Below are 22,420 nucleotides of genomic sequence, written 5' to 3' on the forward strand. Positions count from 1 at the left end.
TACAGAATAATTTATTAAACTAATCTGTGATAATAGGGTAATAGAGAATAACGGATTAATGTGTTATCTTTCCTAAGTTAACTTAATTGATTTTAAACAGGACTTAGTAAAATCTAACTTATAGGAGTAACTTAAGGGACAGGATTTCTAGGGAATTTCAGGCTTGGAACATATTTATTGTTATTTGAACCTTTCAAACAATATTATGGTGGAGGTTACCTACTTTTTTAACCCAAGTCCTTATTTTCTATTAACAGAGAAGTTCCTCTGGTTCAACTTAGTAAACATTCATTAAACACTTGCTGAGAGCAGCTTATGCTACTCTGCTAGTGAACAAGGTAAGCTATTTCCTATTTCCATAGTTGAACTTAACAGTCTGGTACAGGGATGTGACCTATCCAGAGAAAGGTGTTATATAAAGCAAAAAGCAGCAGCATTAAGATGTTTGTAGGTAGCTAGGTGGTGCAGTGAGTTGAGTGCCAGGCCTGGAGTCAGGAAGACTCATTTTCCTGAGTTCAAATCTGGCCTCAGACACTTACTAGCTGTGTGACCCTAGGCAAATCACTAAACCCTGTTTGCCTCAATTTCCTCATCTGAAAAATGAGCTGTAGAAGGAAGTGGCAAACCACTCCAGTATCTCTACCAAGAAAACCTCAAATGAGGTTATGGAGAGTTGGACATGACTGAAAAATTACTTAACAACAAGATGTTTGCTCAAGTGGGATCTGACAATGAAGGGAAATAGTACAGTGTTTCCCTGAAAATCTCCTAGGAAGCCTACTTGTGGCTTATTGTAGCCAGCAATTTGCTGATTCAACATAAGATCCCTTGAATGGTGTGCTGTGCTAGTGTGAGCAGTACAGGAAGCTAAAACAACTCCATTTTGTCTTCAATTCCTCTATCTTTCCCCTGACCATTTTTCATTGCAGCTCCTACCCAGTTTTCCACCCTCTTTTCTGTTGGATCAGCAAGGACATTCCTATCTACCAGGGCAGGGTTACAAGAGAGCTAACCTAAAGAGCCTTTCCTGCTACTAGACCCCCCAAAAAAGGGGTACTATCTCCCCTATTTCTATCTGCAAGCCCCTAGCAACAGGCCTCATCCAATCCTAAGGTACCCCACACCCAATTCACCTGCTGTCTAAATTGAAACCTAGATAAGCTTTGTCCTTTGGTTCTTTGGTTCTATCCCTGAGGGTGAGACTCCCTTGCTGGCAAATTCAATAAACCCTCATTGTTTCCTAAATTTTTGGTTTGGGTTTGGTTCTGGTTTGTTCCAGCACTGACAATCTTACCAACACTAAGCACTAAGCATGTGAAATTAGACAGTTATGATCACTGATCATTTTTAAACACTATGAAATATGACGTTGAAATGAAAGAGCACAAAAGACCTAAAAATGGTAACACCTTTGAGCCAGCTTGGAAAGATAGAGTATGTTGCAATAAAATAGTAAATACATATTATGGAGTGGTCCAAAGAGGGGGGTTAGATGGTGAGATTTGTTCAGTCATTTTTCAGTTGTGTTCAATTCTTCACGACCCATTTGGGGTTTTCTTAGCAAAGATCCTAGAGTGGTTTGCCATTTCTTTCTCTCACTCATTTTATAGATGAGGAAACTGAGGCAGATAGGATTAAGTGATTCATTCAGAGTCACCCAGCTAGTAAGTATCTGAAGCTGGATTTGAACTCACGAAGATGAGTCTTCCTGACTCCAGGCCTGGCATTCTATCCTCTGCTCAACCTAGCTGCCAGACAGAGAGATACACCAAAGGAAATTCTAGAAACTTGTCATTCTATCAGGTTGACTCTCTGCTGTCCTTATTTCTCTGCCTTCTACCATATATGGGGAAGAAAGAGGGCTACTACACATGTCTGAGAAAGCTGATACATCTGAAGAAACTTGAGATACTTTATTTTAAAAGGTTCATAATTCCATGAGCATACTGGTGGAAAGTGCCTTCATCAATGCGAATAACAACCTTTTTTTTTTTTTAAAGAAATCCATTCAGCTGGTGGCCAGTCTTTCAGGGCAGGCAGCTATGGGGCACAATGGATAGAGTGCCAGGCTTGGAGTCAGGAAAACTCACCTTCTTGAGTTCAAATCTGGCCTCAGACACTTACTAGCAATGTGACTCTGGGTAAGTCACTTAACCCTGTTTGCCTCGGTTTTCTGATCTGTAAACGTGCTAAAGAAGAAAATGGCAAACTACTCCACTATCTTTGCCAAAAACAAACAAACAAAAAAAACAAACCCAAAAAACTCAAATGGAGTCACAAAGAATCTGACACAATTGAAAATGACTGAACACAATCTTCCAGGGATGAGTCCATCCAAATTTAGGTAGGTTGATGCTTCCAGAACACATACACACAATCTCTCACTAGGCTTCTACTCGAAACCTTTCTAGCCTGGTAGAGCCTGGCAGAATTTATGCTTCTGTAGCATATCCTTTAAGAATTCAGCCACACTGGGGCAGCTAGGTGGTGCAGTGGATAGAGTTCCAGCCTTGGAGTTAGGAGGACCTGAATTCAAATCTGACCTCAGGCCCTTGACACTCACTAGCTGTGTGACCCTGAGTAAGTCACTTAACCCCAATTGCCTCACCAAAAAAAAAAAAAAAGAATTCAGGGACACTTACATGTTGAAGTACCATAAAGAGGCAGTATCCCAGAGCAAAGAGTGCTGTATTTGGAGTCAGAGGGCCCAAGTCCAAATGCTATGTAAACTCTGTGGACCTGTTTCCCCATATGCTAAACGAGAGGATTAGATTAGATGGTATCTAGGATCTCTTGTAGCTCTAAATCTGGGATCTATGATCCCATTCAACTCACTGTACGGGTAGCAATGTCTAGTTATGGAGATTTCAACAGGTGGGTCAGCAGAGATCTGATCACCAATGATTTTGTGCCACCCTGAACAAGTCAGGTAACTAGGCCTAGAAGACCAACAACATAATCAAAAGATATTTGGTCCCAGATAAATTCGGTCAGGTCTACTTGCCTCTTACAGGAAAGAAACTTAAAGTAGTTAGTCTAGCTTACTCAGATCTGCTACCCCAGCCTTCTTTCTTGGATCTGACCTTTGACGCTGACAACCTAAACCCCACAATTCCCATCCCACTGTTTGACTCTAGGACGTGGCCTTGCCTGTTCAGATGAAAGTACTTATCAGCCAGCCCACACAGCTGGCAGCTTTCCACTCCCCCCACTGGCCCTGCTCAGTTCCACCCCCACTTCTACCCCACCACCTCCCTTTGTGTCCTCCTGGGGCCTCTGGCTCACTTGGAATTCACATCCCAGGGTTCGTCTGGCTTTAGCTTCTAATTACCAATACTGTGCTTCACTCACTGAACAGTCTTTCTCCTGGAAGACATCCTGAATTGTAATGAAGCTCCAAACAGTGGCATCTTGTAAATTGTGTCATTGTTTGTCAGAGAGCCTGAAGGATGACTCATGATTTAAACTTGTATTCTGTAGCTACAGCCAGGACACACCAGCACGTCCCAGACACTTCACTGGTGTGTCATAAACAGTGAAACTTCCCAATAATTTTTGCCTGAGCCCTACACTGACTGATGCTCTACCCACCTGTCTTTCTTTTCTCCCTCTTCTCTCTTCATTATTTAGTGAACCAAACTTATTTCAGAGGCCTACTACCCTCTCTCGTACACAGATTGTTGTTCAGTCATTTCAGTTGTGTTTGACTCTTCATGACCCCATTTGGGGTTTTCTTGGCAAAGATACTAGAGTGGTTTGCCATTTTACAGATGAGGAAACTGAGGCAAACATGGCTAAGTGACTTGCTCAGAGTCATACAACTAGTATATATCTGAAGTCTTAACCTTCTCATATAACAATCCCCTCACTTGCTAGTTTGGGCCAGTAGAAAAGGGAGTTTTCTACACCCTCTAAAGATATAATATAACAAATTTAGTGTATGAAAAACTAGGGAACACCAATCCATAAAGCCTCATGTGAAATTGTTAGATTATAACAATTCTCTTTCATCAGAGGATTCATTATACTTATCAGAAGTCAGAATATACAACTGAGATGTGGTCATAAGATCATAGATTTAAAGCTGGAAGGTGGACCTACTATTACTACTAATGATGATACTACTAATAATAAAGGCTAACATTTATATAGTGCTTACTATGTGCCATGTACTATGCTATGTACTTTATAATTGTTATCTCATTTTTTAAAACATTCATACGGTATGTACAATGTGCTAAGCAATTTATAATCATTATTTCATTTAATCTTTGTGGAAACCCTAGGGTGTAGGTGCTATTATTATTCCCATTTTACAGTTGAGGAAACTGAGGCAAACTAAGGTTAAGTGATTTGCCCAACATCACACAGTAAATGTCTGAGGCTGGATTTGTGATTCATCTTCCTGAGTTCAAATCTGGCCTGAGACACTTACTAGCTGTGTCACCCTGTGCAAGTCACTTAACCCTGTTTGCCTCAGTTTCCTCATCTGTCAAATGAGCTGGAGAAGGAAATGGCAAACCATTCTGGTATCTTTGCCAAGAAAACCCCAAATGGGGTCACAAAGAGTCAGACACAACTGAAAAATGACTGAACAATAACAACAGAATGTAGTCTTCCTGATGCCAAATCCACACTCTATCCACTGGGCTACCATCTGGTCATAGAACACTGAGGTCATCACAAAGCTGGCAGCAGGACTGGTACAAGAATATCTCACTCTTGTATGCAGTTTTACAAAGTGTTATCTGTCTCCATCACAACCAACCCTGTAGAGTATCTAGAGAGTGCAAATGTTAATATCCCTGTTTTACAGATGAAGAAATTGAGGTTGAGAGAGGAAATGACTTCTCCATGGTGGCATAGCTAGTGAGTATCAGAGCAAGGATGTGAAACCAAGTCTTCTGATCGCAAGCCTGGTGATCTTTGTACTTTACCATGACACCTTTCTGGTACATACAATAAGAATGACTCAGAGATGGGGGAGTAATTTACAATGAATCAAGTGGTATCACCTGTTAACTGAAATAGATTCTCGGCCAAAGACTATAGGGCATTCCATCTAATTCAGCAAGCATTTTTACAGTGCCCATTATGTGCCAGGCATTACAGGATCACAGTCACAGAATCTGAGAGTTGGAAGGTATCTCAGCAGCCATCTGGTCCAATCCCTATACGAAAGGAATTACATCTGACATACAGGAAAACCAGCCTCCATTTGAATTCCTCCAAGGAGAGATTCCTCCCCTCAAAGCAGCCTGTTCCACTTTTAGACAGGTCTTTGAAACTTCGACCCACTCTTACTGTTCTGCTCTCAAGGTCAGATAGAATTCATCTGATCCTGCCTCCACATGAAAGTCTTTCAAATACTTGAAGACAGCAGTCGTGGCCCCTTCTCCAAGATAGTTATGTCTAGTTCTTTAAACTAAGCCTCAGATGGCACAAGCCCAAGGCTTCTTTAGGTTATCCTCCTTAAACTACAAAGCCCAGAACTGTACTCAATAGTCCATACAGAGGCTGATTAAAGCATAGTTCAGTAGGGCTGTCATCTCCCTATTCGTGGAATCGATGCCTCTCTTAACCTAGCCCAACACTGTGTTCGCTTTTCTAGTTACCTCACAAATCTTCAGATTCATATTGAACTTAAAGTCAACTATCCCCACCCCAATCTTTTTCTATTATTCTATTCATAGAATAATTTCTATGGAAGCATGCCTTATCTTCCTCCACCTTATACTTTTGAAATTGATGCTTTGTATGCAAGTGTAAGACTTGACATTTATTCCTACTGAATTTTGTCTAACTAGGTTCAGGCCAATGTCCTTGAGCCTGTCAAGAGATTTTTGAATCCCGATTGTCCAATCTAGTGTATTAGCTATCCCTCTCAGTTTTGTCACGTGTAAATTTGAAAAGCACGCCATCTATGCCTTTATTCATGTTACTGATAAAAATGTTACACGACTAAGGACTAGGCACAATATTCTACTGGACACCTCCTGCCACATTGACATTGAACCATTAACAACTACACCTTGAGTTTAGTCTTCCAACCCCTTCTAAATTGTTGTAGATGACAAGAGCAAAAACTAGAGTAAAAAAGGTACTTGCCTTCAAGGAGATTGCATTCTACCAGGAAGACAGAAACAATATACCAAAATTGGTAAATATAAAGTTGTTGTTCAGTCATTTTTCAGTTTTGTCCAACTCTTCGTAACCCCATTTGGGGTTTTCTTGGCAAAGATACTGGAGTGGTTTGCCATTGCCTTCTCCAGCTCATTTTACAGATGAGGAAACTGAAGCAAATAGGGTTAAGTGACCTGCTCAGGGTCACACAGCTAGTGAGTGTCTGAAGTTGAATTTGAATTCATGAAGATGAGTCTTCCTGACTCTAAGCCCAGTGTTTTATCCACCACACCACCTAGCTCCCAGAAAACAAAGAGTCCTTATCTATAAAGTATTTACCTATAAAACAAATTCAAAGTAACCAGGAGATGAGAACATTAACAACAGGGGAATATCAAGAAAAACATCATATTGGATGTAGCATTTAAACTGAGCCTTAAAGGGAGCTAGAGATCCCAAGAGGCAGAGATAAGGAGGGAGAACTTTACAGGCAACAGCATAGAGATGGGAAATGGAATTTATGCAGTTAGTAGGTCTGTTTGTCTGGAAGATAGAATGTGAGAGAAGAATTATGTTGTAATAATAAACTGAAGTAAGGCTGTGAAGGGCTTTAAGAGCTAGAAGGAACTGGAAGTCACTGCAACTTCTTGAGAGGATGAATCATATTATCAGACCTCTCTGAATTAGGAATATTAATTTGGTAGATACATGGGAGAGATGGATTGGGAAGGTGAGAGACCAGCAGCAGTCCGGGCAATAAATGATGAGGCCCTGAATCAGAGTGGTAGATATGTGACAGGTAACTAGGTGATGTAGTGGATAAAGTACTAGGTCTGGAGTCAGGAAGACTCCTCTTCATGAGTTCAAATCTGCCCTCAGACACTTACTAGCTGTGTGACCCTGAGCAAGTCACTTAAACCTGTTTGCCTCAGTTTCCTCATCTGTAAAATGAGCTGGAGAAAGAAATGGCAAACCACTCCAATATCTTTGCCAAGAAAGCCCCAAATGGAGTCATAAAGAGTCAGACAAAACTGAAAACAACTGTACAAGGAATATAAATGGAGAGAAGGGGACAAATTGCAGTTATAGAGGTTATAGAAGGTTATAGAAGGCAACCAATTGGACATTGGGGAATATAGGAAAGTGAAGAATGTAGGGGAATTCTGAAAGTTAAAATCTGAATGACTAGAAAATGATGGTGCTCTCAGTGGAAATAAGGAAGTTAACAAAAGAGGTATATTTGAAGGAGAAAATGAGTTTTATTTTGGGGCTGTTGAGTTTGAAATATCTATGGGACATACAGCTAGATTTGCTAAGCAGGAAGTTGATGATGCAACACTGAAACTATGAAGAAGATGAGGGCTGGATAAGTAGATTTAAGAATCATATCAGCAAAAAGATGATAATTGAATCCTTGGTAGATAGAGGACTAACTGAGAAAGAGTGTAGAGGGAGAAGAGAAGGGGGCCTAGGATAGGGTACAACCATATTTAAAGGACAGGAAGAAAAAGATGACCAACAAAGGAGACTGAAAAGGAACAGACAGGCAGGTAGAAGGGAAACCAAGAGAAAATGGCGTCATGAAAGCAAAGAGAGAAGAATGTCCAAGAGTGGTCAGTAATTTCAAAAGCTATAGAGAGGTCAAATATAATGAGAACTGAGAAAAGGCCACTAGATTTAGCAGTTAAGAAATTGGCATTGGTAAAATTGGTAAGAGGAAGTAAGTTTTGATTAGTAGGTAAGAGATTGGTAAACTTGGAGTGAGCAGTTCCAATCCAATGGTGGGGCAGGAAACAATCATGAGGAATTGAGAAGTGAATGGGAGATGTGAAAGGAGTCAGTAGACAATGCTTTCTAAGGTTTAACTTTGAAAAGAAAAAGAGATGTAGGATGACACATTGAGGGAATGACAGAGTCAGGAAGAGATATTTTATGGATGGAGAAGATCTAGGCATGTTTTTGGATAGTGTAGATAAGGAAAGTGTGAATATGAGAAAAAAGGGAGAAACTGATTGAGGGTAAAAGCTATTGGAGATAATTAAAGGAATGCAATCAAGAGCACAGGTAGAGGAGTTATCCAATGCAAGAAGAAAACCCACGTCTTCATCAGAGGCTGTAATATAGGAGGGGAGAATGGAGAAGAATAGAAATGTTGAGATGTGGAATTTTGCACAAATGGGAGCTGAGAAATTAAGACTTAGCTGAAATTATACAGAATACAGTGGACTAGAGGGGGCAAGCCAGCTGAACTCTGTCAACATTCCCCTCCAAACAATTTTAAAATAACTTCTCAAATCAAATTTTGGAGTAGCAGAGCCAACAAAGTTAGGGTGAGATATTTTTCTGGCCCAACAAAACTTAGGAGGTCAACAGAAAAGATCTGTGACACTAGGGTGGAGTCCTGTCCACAGTGCACATACCCAATGTCAGCAAAAGCAGCCCCAGATGCTTTGGGAACTCTAAGCCTAGAAATGATAAGGCATTTGGATAACTGGTCAGTGCCCTTTGCTGGCACTGATTAGCAATTCTGTTGCCCAAACACATATCTGGGTCACAGTTCCAGGATGGAGAGGAGCACTTATGGTCAGTCACAAGGGAGCAGGGGCCCTAGTTCCTGTCTCAGGGCCAAGAGAAGTGCTAGCACTTGTGACTACAGGAGAATCGGGGAACTGGTCCCAGTTTCAGGGCCAAGAAGAGCACAAATACTTGGGGATGCAGGAGAAAAGGGGCCCTTCCTAGGTAAAGAACAAAGCACAGACCAGAAGAGCAAGGACCACACCTCTTCCTGGATGACTCCACCTTGGAAGCACTGAAAACTTGCAGACCCCAGAACTAGCTCTGAAAACAGCACCATGAAAAATGCTGAAGCATAGGAAAATGTCTCTCCACCCCCAGGTGAGCAGAGCCCAACTTTAAAAGAAAGTTAAATTTTAAAAAATAGGCTGAAAAATGAGCAAACAAAAAAAGAACTTGACCACAAAAAGCCATTGTGTAGTCAGGGAAGACCAAGATACAAACTCAGAAGAAGACAAAAATGTGAAAATGGTTATAAGTAAAGCCTCAAGGGAAAAAATGCTCATTGGACACAAGCCCAGCAAGAATTCCTAGAAGAGTTAAAGAAAGAGATAAGAATGGGAGAAGAAAAATTGGGGAAAGAAATGAGAGCAATGCAAGAAAATTATGAAAAGATAATTAAGCTTGGTAAAGGAGGCACAAAAAATACTGAAGGAAAAACACCTTAAAAAGGAGAATTAGACTAATAGTAAAAGAGGCCCAAAAATTCACTGAAGAAAAGGACTCCTTTAGAAGCAAACTAGACCAAATGGAAAAGGAGGTACAAAAATTCACTGAAGACAAAAACTCCTTAAAAAGCAGAATTGATGAAATGGAAAAGGAGATACAAAAGCTCACTGAAGAAAATAATTCTTTAAAAATTAGAATTGGGGGGTAGCTAGGTGGCACAGTGAATAGAGCTCTGGCCTTGGAGTCAGGAGGACCTGAGTTCAAGTACAGCCTCAGACACTTAACACTTACTAGCTGTGTGACCCTGGGCAAGTCACTTAACCCCAATGGCCTCACCAAAAAAAAAAAATTAGAATTGGGCAAGTGAAAGCTAATGACTTCAGGAGACACCAAGAAACAATCAAAGTCAAAAGAATGAAAATAGAAGAAAGTGTGAAAGATCCCATCAGAAAAACAACTGACCTGGAAAGCAGATCAATGAGAGGTAATTTAAGAATGCTTGGACTACTAGAAAGCCATGATCAAAAAAAAAACAGACATCATATTTCAAGAAATTATCAAGGAAAACTGCCCCAATATCTTACCTCAAGAGGGTAAAATAGAAATTGAAGTAATCCACCTATCAACTCCTGAAAGAGACCCCAAAATGAAAACTCCCAGGAATACTATAGTCAAATTGTAGAGCTCCCAGATCAAATAAAAAATGTTGAAGCAGCCAGAAAGAAACAATTCTAATATTGTGAAGTCACAGTAAGATCACACAAAATTTAGCAGCTCCCACATTAAAGAATCTGAGAGCTTGAATGCGATATTCTGGAAAGCAAAGGAGCTAGGATTACAATCAAGAATAACCTACCCAGCAAAACTGAGTATAATCCTTCATGGGGGAAAATGAATATTTAATGAAATAGATGGCTTTTAAGCATTTCTGATGAAAAGATCAGAGTTGAAGAGAAAATGTGACATTCAAACAAAAGACTCAAGAGAAGCATAAACAGGTAAATATGAAAGAGTAATCATAAAGGATTCAATAAAGTTAAACTGTTTACATTCCTATATAATATGTAACTCCTAAAAACTATTATCATTAGGGCAGTAAAAAAAAGGGTGTACATAGACAGAGGGTATGAGTGTGAGTCAATTATGTTGAGATGATCTCCAAAAAGAAAGTGATGAAAAAGATGGATGCACTGGGAGAAGAGAAAAGAGAGAGGTAGAATGGAGAAAATTTCCTCACATAAAAGAGATGTGTAAGGAAGAACTCTTACAATGGAGGAGAAAATGGGAGAGTAAGGTAATGTTTGAAATTCACTCTCAGTTGGTTTGAAGAGGAAAGAACACACACACACACACATACATACACACACACACACACACACAGAGTCAATTGAGTATAGAAAATTTATCTTACCCAACAGGGAACTAGGAGGAGAAGAGGAGAAGAGAAAGCAGAGGGGGAGAAGGATGATAAAATGGAGGGCAGATAGAAGAAGTCAGGAATCAGAAGCAAAATAGACTTTTGAGGAAGGACAGGATAAAAAGAGAGAGAAGAATAAAAAAGAAGATGGGGTGGATGGAGGGAAATACAAACTTAGTACTCATAACTGTGAATGGGAATGAGATGAGCTTACCCATAAAATGGAAGCAGATAGCAGAATGGATTCGAAAGCAGAATCCAGCAATATGTTGTTTACATGAAACACACTTGAAAGGGCTAAGGCAGAATCAATTATGATTCAGTTGAAGTAATAAAGGCAGGGGTAGTAATCATGATCTCAGACAAAGCAAAAGCAAAGATAGACCTATTTAAAAAAGATAATCAGGGAAACCACATTTTGCTAAAAGGTACTATAGAAAATGAAGTAATATCAAAAAATTTCACAGCAAGTTTCTCTGATAAAGGCCTCTTTTCTCAAACGAATAAAGAACTGAGTCAAATTTATACAAATAAGAGCCATTCCTCAACTGGTAAATGGCCAAAGGATATGAACATGCAGCTTTCAGAAAAAGAAATCAAAGCTATCTATAGTCATATGAAAAAAAAATGCTTCAAATCACTATTGATTAGAGAAATGCAAATTAAAATACCTCTAAGGTACCACTTTTTACCTAACAGAAATGACAAATGCTGTAGGGGAAGAGGGAAAATAGACTAATGAATTGTTGGTGGAGTAGTGAACTGATCAAACCATTCTGGAGAACAATTTAGAACTATGCCCAAAGGATTATAAAACTGTGCATACCCTTTAATCCAGCAATACCACTACAAAGAGATCGAAGAAAAAGTAAAAGGACCTATATGTACAAAAATATTTATAGCAGTTCTTTTTGTGGTGGCAAAAAAAGTGGAAGCCAAGGGGATGCCTATCAAGAGGAATGGTGAACAAGTTGTGATATATGACTGTAATGGAGTTCTATTGTGCTGTAAGAAATGATGAGGGGAATGGTTACAGAAAAACATGGCAAGACCTATATGAACTGATGCAAAGTGAAACAAGTAGAACCAGGAGAACATCGTGCATAGTTACATTACATAGTTGTAATGATTATTGGCTGTGAAAGATTGGCTACTTTTGTCAGTACAATGATCTAAGACAATTCCAAAGGACTCATGATGAAAAAATGCTATCTACTTCCTGAGAGAGAAATGATGAACACTGAGCACAAATTTAAGTATGATTTTCTCACTTTCTTTATTTTTTTTTTGCTACATGGCTAATATGGAAATATGTTTTGCATGATTTCACATGTGTAATTGATATCATATTGCTTGCCTTTTCAGTGGGTGGGGAAACGGGTGGGAGGAAGAGCATTTGGAACTCAAAACTTAACAAGAATGTAAAAAATAAATAATAAATAAACAAATGAATGAAACAAAAAAATTAGAATAACTTTGTAGTGAACCCAGTCTACAATAGAAAGCAGACTAATGGTGAAATACAAAGGCTAGTCTCATGTAGGGTTATATTAATCCCCAGTGCATTAAGGATTGCCATATCATACCAATGATCCATTTATCCTCCCATAGCCTTGTTGATGAGTAAAAATGGCATCATGGTAATTGGAATCAGAAGAAATTTTCATCAAATAGCAATAATACTTTGGCAATGTCTGCAACATGCATATCTTCCACCTTAAACACATATTGCACCATTATGACTTAAGAATGTCCACTCAGATGTACAGTATACAAACTACACTTCCATATATTTGATGAACACAGCTATTAAATCTTGCCTGTGGACATATATTTAAAATAATCTGTGCCATTTATATAGAGCTTTAAGGTTTACAGAGTATATGGATACAATATTCTCTCATTTGAGCCTCACAACAATCCTCTATTTTATTGAGGTAAATACATCCCGCTAGTAACTGCCTGAATTTGAACATAGGTCTTCCTGACTCCAAGTTCAGGAATCTATATATTATGCTTTTGATAGGCCTGCTGAGTGAAGTGCCAGACAGAGTCAAGAAGACCTGAGTTTAAATCTTGACCCTTGCCCCTTCATTTTACATGTGAAAATGTCACAGATACTGAGTGGCAGACTTTGAACATGATGTCATATCCCAAATCCAGTGCTGAAGCATTGTTGAAATTATTAATATTTTTTACATTCCAGTTGCTTCAAAAGGAAAGGTATTTCGTTACCATTATATATGTTATTATCATATATTATGCACATGATATATTGTAATAATATAATACATACATTATATATTATATATATTCATTATACATTCCAGTTGTTTCAAAAGGAAAGTTTATGGAAGGAAGATTTGGAAAGGATTGCATTTAGGGTGACTTATTATAATGCGACATCCCAGATGCATCCCAACTGGTTAATAAAGCACATGTAATCAGCATCCTAGGCCAGAGGAGATCACTCTTGGAAAGAGGATACTGAGGGCAATAAGACTGGATCAGGGAAACAACTTCCTATTTGAAAAGAGCCAGTTCTTTCTGATTTATCATAAACCTCAATACTTAGAGTGAATCTGGCATTAAGCTCAAAATGCACATCATGTCATTTTCCAATCTGACCTTGAAGAACTGGAAAGCACATAGAGAGGTTTTATTAGAAGCAGAGCATAAATATCTTTTAAGAGTACTTGTGTCAGTAGCTGGCAGGAAGATGATCTTTGAAGGAATGCAGAATATTAGACTGGGAGTCCTTAGACATCATCTTAGTGCAACTCTCCCATTTAACAGAATGGGAAAACTGAAGCCTTAGAAAGGGGGAAGGGACTTGCCCAAGATCCCATAGTGAGTCAGTGGCCGAGCCTTAACCAGCACCTGAGTTCTCCTTACTCCTAGTCCTAGGCTCACAAACATCTTCTCTAATATCCCAGAAACTGCATGCAGATTATCTGAGGTCCTTCACAGCTCTAAATTCTATCAGATTGTTTCTTGGAGAGTGAACTCAACTACATCTGGCATTAATTTCAGAATGCAAATGATGCTATTTCCCAACCTACCATTGAGAATGTAAGCTCTTTAAAGGCAGGGGCTGTTGGATTTTTGCCTTTGTATCCCTAGTGCCTGAAACTGCGTCTGGTATACAGTGGACACTTAATAAATGCTTGTTAGTGATGATGGTGATTTGTGACCTTGACTTCTGGAGCATTATTCAGAAATTAGATGGAGCACATGTATAGACATAGAAACTAGCCAAACACTGTGTGCTCTCTCTTCCTCTCTCCTGGCTGAGGGGGGCAGGAGACAGAACTCATCTCTCCACTTTGACTTTTTCTCTCCTCTAAGGATAGGTGGCACTGTTTCCCTTTTCCCCCTCCTTTCTCCCTCTCCACAACATAAACGCAGCCAGAGTGACTGTTTTCGTTCTTTCCCCCTCTCTTTTTTGGGCCCCCAAACTGGATAGCCAACAGCAAATGGCAGCTGTGCCTCAGTGTCACTGATGAACCACCACTAGTCCTCTCTGTCATCACATGACTTAGAATAGCTAAGCCTGACATCTGGACATTTACCTTTGTGTAAGACAGTCCAATGGAATTCTTCTTGCGTGTACCTCCCTAGGTGTTCAGGGCTCAGTCTTTAAAACTGGACTCCTTACATAGTGGCTATTTTGGTAAGTTAACCTATTGGTATTTCATTTGCCTATTTATGGTAAGCTAAAATTTGCCTGGAACATGTATTCTGGGTGGCGGTGGGGGGCGAAGATAGAGACAGAGAGAGACAGGGACGGAGAGACAGAGAGAGACAGACACAAAGAGCAAGAAACAGAGAGACAGAGGGGGAGAGAGAGGAAAAAAGAGAAGAGAAGATGAGAGACAGGAGGAGGTAAGAGAGGGAAAGGAGAGGAAGAGGAGAGAGATCTATTTTTTTTTAAATAAATTGTTAGAGATCATGTCTACTGAAATATCGATAGATGATATTTTTAGAGTTGCTTTCATAAAAGCAAACTTCAATCCAATTCCTCACTGTCAGTTTCCATGTCATTAAGTAGCCACAGCTCTGGTTTATGAAGTCAAGCATTTATCAAGTAAGTATTATGTATCTAGGTGCTGTAAGGATTTTTTTGTTGTAGTTCTGAGCCTGAGATTTTATCAGCATGGAGGGAACTTCTAATAAGGAAACCCTCTCCAGGGACTCAGATGGGCCATTTGTCCATAATTTATAGTATCAGAATGCTGCTTGGCCTACTAAGAAGATTAAGTCACATACATCTAGGATAGAGGTTGGGAAACAGGTGGCCTGGAGGCCATGATCTAGGCCATGATCTAGGTGGCCACCCATGATCTAGAATGCACCAGAAGCAGGGCTTGAACCGGTCTTCCACATCCTAAGACTAGCCTTCTATCCACTTTGCATTGCTTTGCAAAGTCTGGTCTCAGCAGTTTATAGTCTACTAATATCATAATACAATGTAGAATGTGATAAGTATCAGAGGGACGTAACAAAGTGCTATTGAAATTTAGAGAAAGGAAAATTAGTGAAAAATAAGCTTAGAGAGGTAGACAGAGGACAAATCCTAGAGGACCTTGAAAAGGACTCTTGTTAAGAAGGTTGGACTTTATTCTGTAAGCAATGCAGAGCTATAAAAGTGGCATACATGCCCATGTTAGATAGTAACGTGCTGCTCTTGGTAATGTTCTAGAGTGGATATTAGTTAAGCATACTCTGAGACACATAGGGAGGATTAAAAGCCTAATGCTATTTGCTCACGCCCAATTTTGACACCGCCATATTCTTTTTTCTTGTTAAATCCACCTTGTACTGATAAACAAATCCTTAAATAAATTCTTGCTTTGCCCCAAAATAGTGTCTCAACCAGGAGAATGCATGCACAATTGGGGCCCAAGTGAACTTACCTGCAGACAAATTCAGTTTCCCCTTCACATTTTGCTTCACACTCTTCTACACTTCTTGCCTCAGATTGCTTCTTTTGGGAATTAAGAAGCGAAGCCCCTTCTGTTTTTACATAACTGTCTAGTGGTTCTCCTTGTCCTAAAGCAGGAAGAAAAGAGAAAACTGTTCAAGGGAATGGCAAATAACATTCAGTTAATATCATCAATATTTTGGAGTTCAGAGGAAGGAGAAATAAATGGCAGCTAAAACATGAGAAGTCCTGAATAAGGCTCCTTGCCAAAGTGTTTAGCTGTTATTCCTTAAGCAATGGGAAGCCATTGAAGCTACATAAAAGTTCTTCATAGAGTTGCTGCTTAATGTGAATCCAAAAAAATATCTCACCACGAAGAAATTTTTTGAATGAAGTAAGTAGTTCTTCTAATGGACTATAACTATTTGGTAAAGCAGCATGCTACCATTTGAATGAAGATAGTAAACTAAATCTCCATTAGAATCTTAATCAGAAGGTCCATTATGGTATGGAAATGAGATTGGACTCTTGAGGGCCATGCCAGAGAAACACAGGCTGGGGTATTATATCCTACCAATTCAGGAAAGCTTCAAACGTCTCATCCATTAGACTATGAATTCCTTGAGAGCAGGAAATGTCTTTTGCCTCTTTAGTGTCCCCTGTGCTAAGCACAGTGCCAGGCACATAGTAGGTGCTTAATAAATATTTATTGACTGACTGACTTGTATGAGCTCATTGACAGACTGTCATTCAAAGACCAGGCTATGTGTGTTTAGAAAGGCTTGTCACCAGAATATTGACTGCTGGTGATAAATGTCTCTAGCCAGAGTAACTCATGAAACTATCTAACAAAGTATAAGCATGTGTGTATGTGTGTGTGTATATGTGTTTGTGTGTGTGTGTATGTGTGTGTATGTTTGTGTGTGTGTAAGTTTGTGTGTGTGTATGGAGCGGGGGTGGGGAGGGAAGGGAGGCCTTGTTCATCTTAATGATGAACTGTTACCTCCAGGAAATTTTGGGCATTAGAATTACTAAAGAAGATATATTGAAAGGGAGGATGAGTTTTATTAATATATCCCCTATTAAAACCTCGTACCTCTCTACTTAAGCAACAAGAACAAAAAAAAATTACTTAACAGTAATAGTAGTCATAATGATAATAATCAAATTTTAAACTTGTGTTTACAAAGTCCTTTACAAACTTAATCTCAATTGATTCTAATACCAACCCTATTAAATAATTTGTTATTCAGTCATTTCTGACTCTTCATGACCCCATTTGGGGTTTTCTCAGCAAAGGTACTGGAGTGGTTGGCTACCTTCTGTAGCTCATTTCACAGATGAGGAAATTGAGGCAAACAAAGTTAAGTGACTTACCTAGGGTCACACAGGTAGTATGTATTTGAGGCCAAATTTGAACTCAGGAAGATGAGTCTTCCTGATTCAAAACCCAGTGCTCGATTTACTGTACCACCTAGCTGCCCATCAGGCCTACCTTATTGTACATCTGTATAGTCTGTTCTAGATATACACATACTCTTGGACAGCCTCAATAAGGTATTCATCCAACTGCATATGTTGAACTCTGGACAGCAGATATTTTTCATCCACTCAGTCTTTTCTATGTAGATTTATAGACTAAACTCCATTGAGTGATCACAGGTCTCCTAGGAGATGCTGTAGTGTTTTGGGGCTTGATGCAATTAGCACGATCAGGATAACAGTGTCAAACTCAAATAGAAAGGAAACCTTCTGGCCATGTTGACTTAAAAAGCCACAAATTAATATAATCCATGTTATACCATATTCTTATTTTTTATTATTTTATTTATTTATTATTGTTGTTAAACATTTTTATTATTTACTATTTTTGTTAAACATTTCCCAGTTACATTTTAATCTGGTTTAGCCGCTCTCCAGTGGCCAGGTACAGTGTAGATTTTGACACCTGTGATCTGGAGGGCCTTACCATGCACAAGAATCCCTCCTTGACTAGGACTCCCTGCTGCCTAACCTCCCTGACCATAGAGAATGACTTTGGTGATCAAACAGCTCCCTGTTCTATGTCTCACCTGATTTTCATTATAATATCATTGAACAGTTATTTTTATTGCTATATCATCAAAGGTATCCTTAATGATGTTGATACTTGTATAGTAGAGGTTTAATTGAACTGTAAGAGTCATTCCAGTGACTGTGTCTGGAGCTCTCCCTGGATACTTCTGAGGGCTCTAGGAATATGATGACTCAGTGGTTGGATGTGCTTAGCCTAGCACTGAATGCACTGGTCACTTCAGGATGAAGCAAAAAACCTTGAGTGGTCCCTTGTTCCTCACTTTGTGACAGTGGCAGGAGACTAAAATGCTGTACCAGTTAAAAAGAAAGACAGTTTCTGGCTGGTTCACTCCTCCTTTGCCCATCTAGGTAGCAACAAAGGGGACTTACGACAAGGAGTGGGGATAGGCTGGCCATTCCCCACCTGAGCATTATAGTTACCGCTTTCATGCAGCATCTGGGCCCCACCTTCTTTTTCTCCTCTGTGTTTCCTTTCCTGAACATCAATCTCAAGTGGACATGTCCAGGCTTAGAGTTTGAGAGGTCTTATTGTTCATCCTTCGTTTTAGGACCAAAGACATCATGGGCGATGTTTTGACTTGGGAGTGAATTAGATTTAAGTGAGGCAGAGTTGTGAAATTGTCAGCCTCACTCTCTTCCTGAGTCATCAAAATCCAGTTGCAGGACAAAAGTCAAAATGGTTGGCTATGTCCCAGGATTCAGTGAATGACCTCGGCATCACAGATGCCTGACCAAGCTCTAAGCGCTCCACAGAGCCTGCTTCATGGCTTTTGGAACAAACTGTTCTCATCTACCCAGAAAGTCTTCACATGCGTGGAGTAGACATCCCACTAACTCACCAATAGGTTTGAAGCCTGTCTGTTACTTTCGACCTGGTTTAGCCTGTCTGCTTAGATGGTTTACCAGGGTGTGGCCACTGCAAGTGCTACAGCTTCTTGGAGCCACTGGGCTCACTGAGTGAAGCTGACTGACGGCAATGAGTTTTCTTAATAAGAGAAGATGATCACCAATAAGAAGAGAACAATACTCTGAAAATGTAGACTTGGAGGAACATACCATTGATGTTTGTCCTTTGTTTTTGAAGAGGACCCATGAGAGCCAAGGTGAAATCTAAAATGTCTGATCAGCACTGCTGCATGTTCTGGTGATATCTAATATCCGTCTCCCAGCAGATAGTAACAGTAGTTATAAGTTACTGAATCCTGTGTGAAGTCATTTTATCAATGTTCACTGTGTCTTTCATGTTTAGCATTCTTCTGTGTTGAAGAATAAAATACGTGTCCCATAACTAATTTACAGTTTACACTGAGTACCTTTTACCTGAGTACACTGCCCTTTGGGCAGACCTAGACATGAGCTTTAAATAATTTGTCCCCAGAACACTAGGGTGGAGGATTTAATGAGCTGAAAAGCATGAGAAAAAGAAGCCAAAGTGCTCCCACCATTAGAGCAGAGGTTCTTAAACTGAGGTCTGTAAACTTGAAATAATTTGCCAACTGTATTTCAATATAATTGATTTCCTTTGTAGTCCTGTGCATTTTACTTCATGCATTTAAAAACATTATTCTAACAAAGGGTCCATAGGCTTCACCAAACTGCCAAAGAGAGCCATGACCCCTCCCCCCCAAAATGGCTTAAGAATCTCTACATTCTAGTCTAGGCTTCCCAAGACTGAACCCATTGCAGCAAGAATATCTGAATATTTACTTAGGTATGTGCTTGTTTTTATAGAATCAACAACTATCATTAAGTACTTTGTGTATGCTCTGGGGGAGGGGGAGTGTTGATAAGTATTATAGGTGCTATGGGGCAATTAATAACAATTCACAGAATCTCAGAATTGGAGGGCATAAGTGAAGGGAGCTACATTGTCCAGTGGAAGCAGCAACAGTGGCTTTGCAGTCTTAACTTGCTCCTCTGATGCTTACTACCTATATGAGCTTGGGCCAGTCAGGTAACTTCCTTGGCCTAAATTTCCTTATATGTAGAATGAAGGAATAGCACAAGATAACCTCTGAGGTCCCTTCCAGAACTAGATCCATAATCTGTGATCAAGAATTACCTCTATCAAATACACATCCAAAAAAAAAAGCTTTTGCTTGAAAGATGACCAGTGAAGGGAAAGCCGCTATGTCCTAAGACATCTCCTTGCACTTTGGGATAACTAACTAGTAGGAAGTATTTCCTTATTTCAACCTCAACTGGCTTCTTTGTAGCTTCTATTCATCATTTCTAATTTTGCCTTCTGGGGTTAAATTAAAAAAAAAAAGCTTAACCTTTCCCCCTACCTTCTCTTCTCCAAACCAGATATTCCCAGGCCCTTCAGTAAATCTCCCATGGAGATTTCCCACTCCCTGGAAATTTTTCAAACAAAAGCTAAAAGCTCACTTGAGTATGTTGTAAATGAGATTCTTATTCAGGATGTGTGTTGTTGTTCAGTCACATCCAACTCTTCATGACCCCATTTGGAGTTTTCTTGGCAAAGATATTGGAGTGGTTTGCCATTTCCTTCTCCAGTTCATACAGGTAAGGGAACTGAGGCAAACTGGGTTAAGTGACTTACTCAGCATCACACAGCCAGTAAGTGTCTGAGACCAGACTTCTAACACCTTACCCATCTAAAGAGCCTCGTGTCCATCCTGTCAACCTCTAACACAGGTTAAATGATATTCATTCAAGATAAGTTTTAAAAGCATGTAAGATTCAAATGCTTTTATTCAACAACTTCCTAAGACCAGTGTTACCCATCCATTCCTTCATCTCATTCTATGCTTTTTAAACTTACTCTAGCATTCTATCTTTTCTCCCAAAAGGATCTGCCTACCTGCGGGGAAGCATGAGATTGACTTTTGCCTCTCAGCTAAATTCAGAAGACAGAGGATCTCATAGGTTGAACCCTACTGAGACCTTCTCTTTCTCATCTAAAAGTTGGTGAGTATATTGTAGGAGGGTGGGGATAGGGGAGGAAAATCTACGCTTTGGTTACTGAAGTTTGAAAAGAAAAAAGAAAGCTGATTTGGCAGATTGATGATAAACATAGACTGAAACAAAGCAGATGCAGACCTTGAAGACCCATTAACTACCCTCCTATTCCCATCCCACCCTTATCAGCATGGCACAGCTCACCTTCCATCTTTTCCTGATTTTTACCTTCTTTGTTACCTTACTCATTATTTTGCCACTATTATTAATTTAATTTATTTCATTAATTTTGATTTATTATTAATTTAACTTTAATCAATTATTAATAATTAATTAAATTAATTTTCATTTCTTTCCGGTTGCTACCCAATCCCAGTTTCTTTTGAAATGGCTTATAGGACTGGTCTACTCTGGAGTTTTTAGTCTATTTCTGAGCCACACTAATCTTAACTGTTACATGACTGTGTAAGTGACTTAAAGACCTATTTTTCACTAGGTCTTAATATCCAATTTCAAATAATGATACTATGCTAGGGAGATGGGATTAGCACATGTCTTTCTAGAACTTAGGATCTTAGAATTATAAATGACCTCAGAGACCATCTTATTCCCCTGAATATCCAAATAAGTAGTCCATACCTGAAGATCTCATTTTTCATTCTTCTTAGTTTGAGACACCCCCAACAATGAATGATTGAATGGATGACTGACCATATATGAATCTTGAGATAAGATCTTAAGATTTTGATAAAAGTTATTACCTCTAGGATCATGTAAACTCTATGGTTTGACATTTAGAGATGATCACAACCTGACCCCTTCCTATCTGTCCCGTCTTCTTTACATAGTAATCTCCTCCATGTATTCGTGGTGCTGCAATAATAGTTTACTTGCTCATTGTCCCATCCAATGTTCCATCTCCCACATGCCTGGAATATTCTCCCTCTTAACCTTTGAGTCTTAGAATCCTGGCTTAATCACCAATTAAGACTCAGCTTAATCATCACCTCCTGGGGGAAGCCCTTCCCTGATCTGAACTACTAATGCCTTCTCCTCTACTATTTCATCTGCTCTGTAGCTATTTTCTAAGCACAGATTTCTGTATGTTCTCTCCAATTAGAATGTAAGTTTCTTGAGGGCAGGGATTTGTTTTTTGTTATTATTGTTGTTGTTGTTGTTTTTGTCTCTCCAGCACTTGCCGTAATGCCTGGCACATAGCAAGCAGCTCGATTGATTTAATCATAGAAAGTTTAAAGAAAACCATATGCTACAATGTCTACATTGTGTTCCAGGCTAAACTCCCAGAGAGTCCCAGAAAGTTTTGCTAGCAATTTTGTTGATCAGGACACTTTGTAAAGTAACTATAAATCTCTAAAAAAAATGAGTTAAGACTTTATGAAGTTCTCTAGAGAGTCAAAAAGGCAACAGGACTAAAATCAATGTACAAGGAGAGACAGGATTTATTGTTTGCCATTAAGGATGTATTGAAAATATCCTACCTAATACACCCTGAGAAGATACTGGGAAGATAGCACAAAAGAACCAGTTTCAGAGTTTACATTGTAGATAAATAAGAATCAACTCTAGAATGTCTTCTCTTGTGAATTTTGAGGTTGACGTTGGCCCTTCCCAAGTGACACCATATGTTTAGCTTGTCTATTTTCTCATTTTCTCAAGGCTGTTGTACTCTAAAAGGAACTTGAATTCATGGGGCA

At 39.3% G+C, this 22,420-nt stretch overlaps 2 protein-coding genes across 2 annotated transcripts in view; one reads left to right on the forward strand and one right to left on the reverse strand.

Annotated features, from left to right (window-relative positions):
• Window positions 1-20,614, forward strand: part of LOC114031434 (solute carrier family 22 member 3-like) — a 192,438-nt gene extending 171,824 nt beyond the window's left edge. Inside the window, exon 12 of the mRNA XM_027846509.1 lies at window positions 20,597-20,614. The gene's annotated coding sequence lies outside the window, so the exon portion shown is untranslated. The remainder of the gene's footprint in view (window positions 1-20,596) is intronic.
• The window catches only part of LOC114031433 (plasminogen-like), a 71,007-nt gene that overhangs the window by 46,881 nt on the left and 1,706 nt on the right, over window positions 1-22,420 (reverse strand). The window contains exon 2 of the mRNA XM_027846505.1: window positions 15,700-15,835. Coding sequence (XP_027702306.1) covers window positions 15,700-15,835 — 136 coding nt within the window. The remainder of the gene's footprint in view (window positions 1-15,699; window positions 15,836-22,420) is intronic.

Source organism: Vombatus ursinus, unplaced genomic scaffold, assembly GCF_900497805.2.
Source record: "Vombatus ursinus unplaced genomic scaffold, bare-nosed wombat genome assembly UNPS02015175.1, whole genome shotgun sequence".
In the NCBI taxonomy this organism is placed as follows: Eukaryota; Metazoa; Chordata; class Mammalia; order Diprotodontia; family Vombatidae; genus Vombatus; species Vombatus ursinus.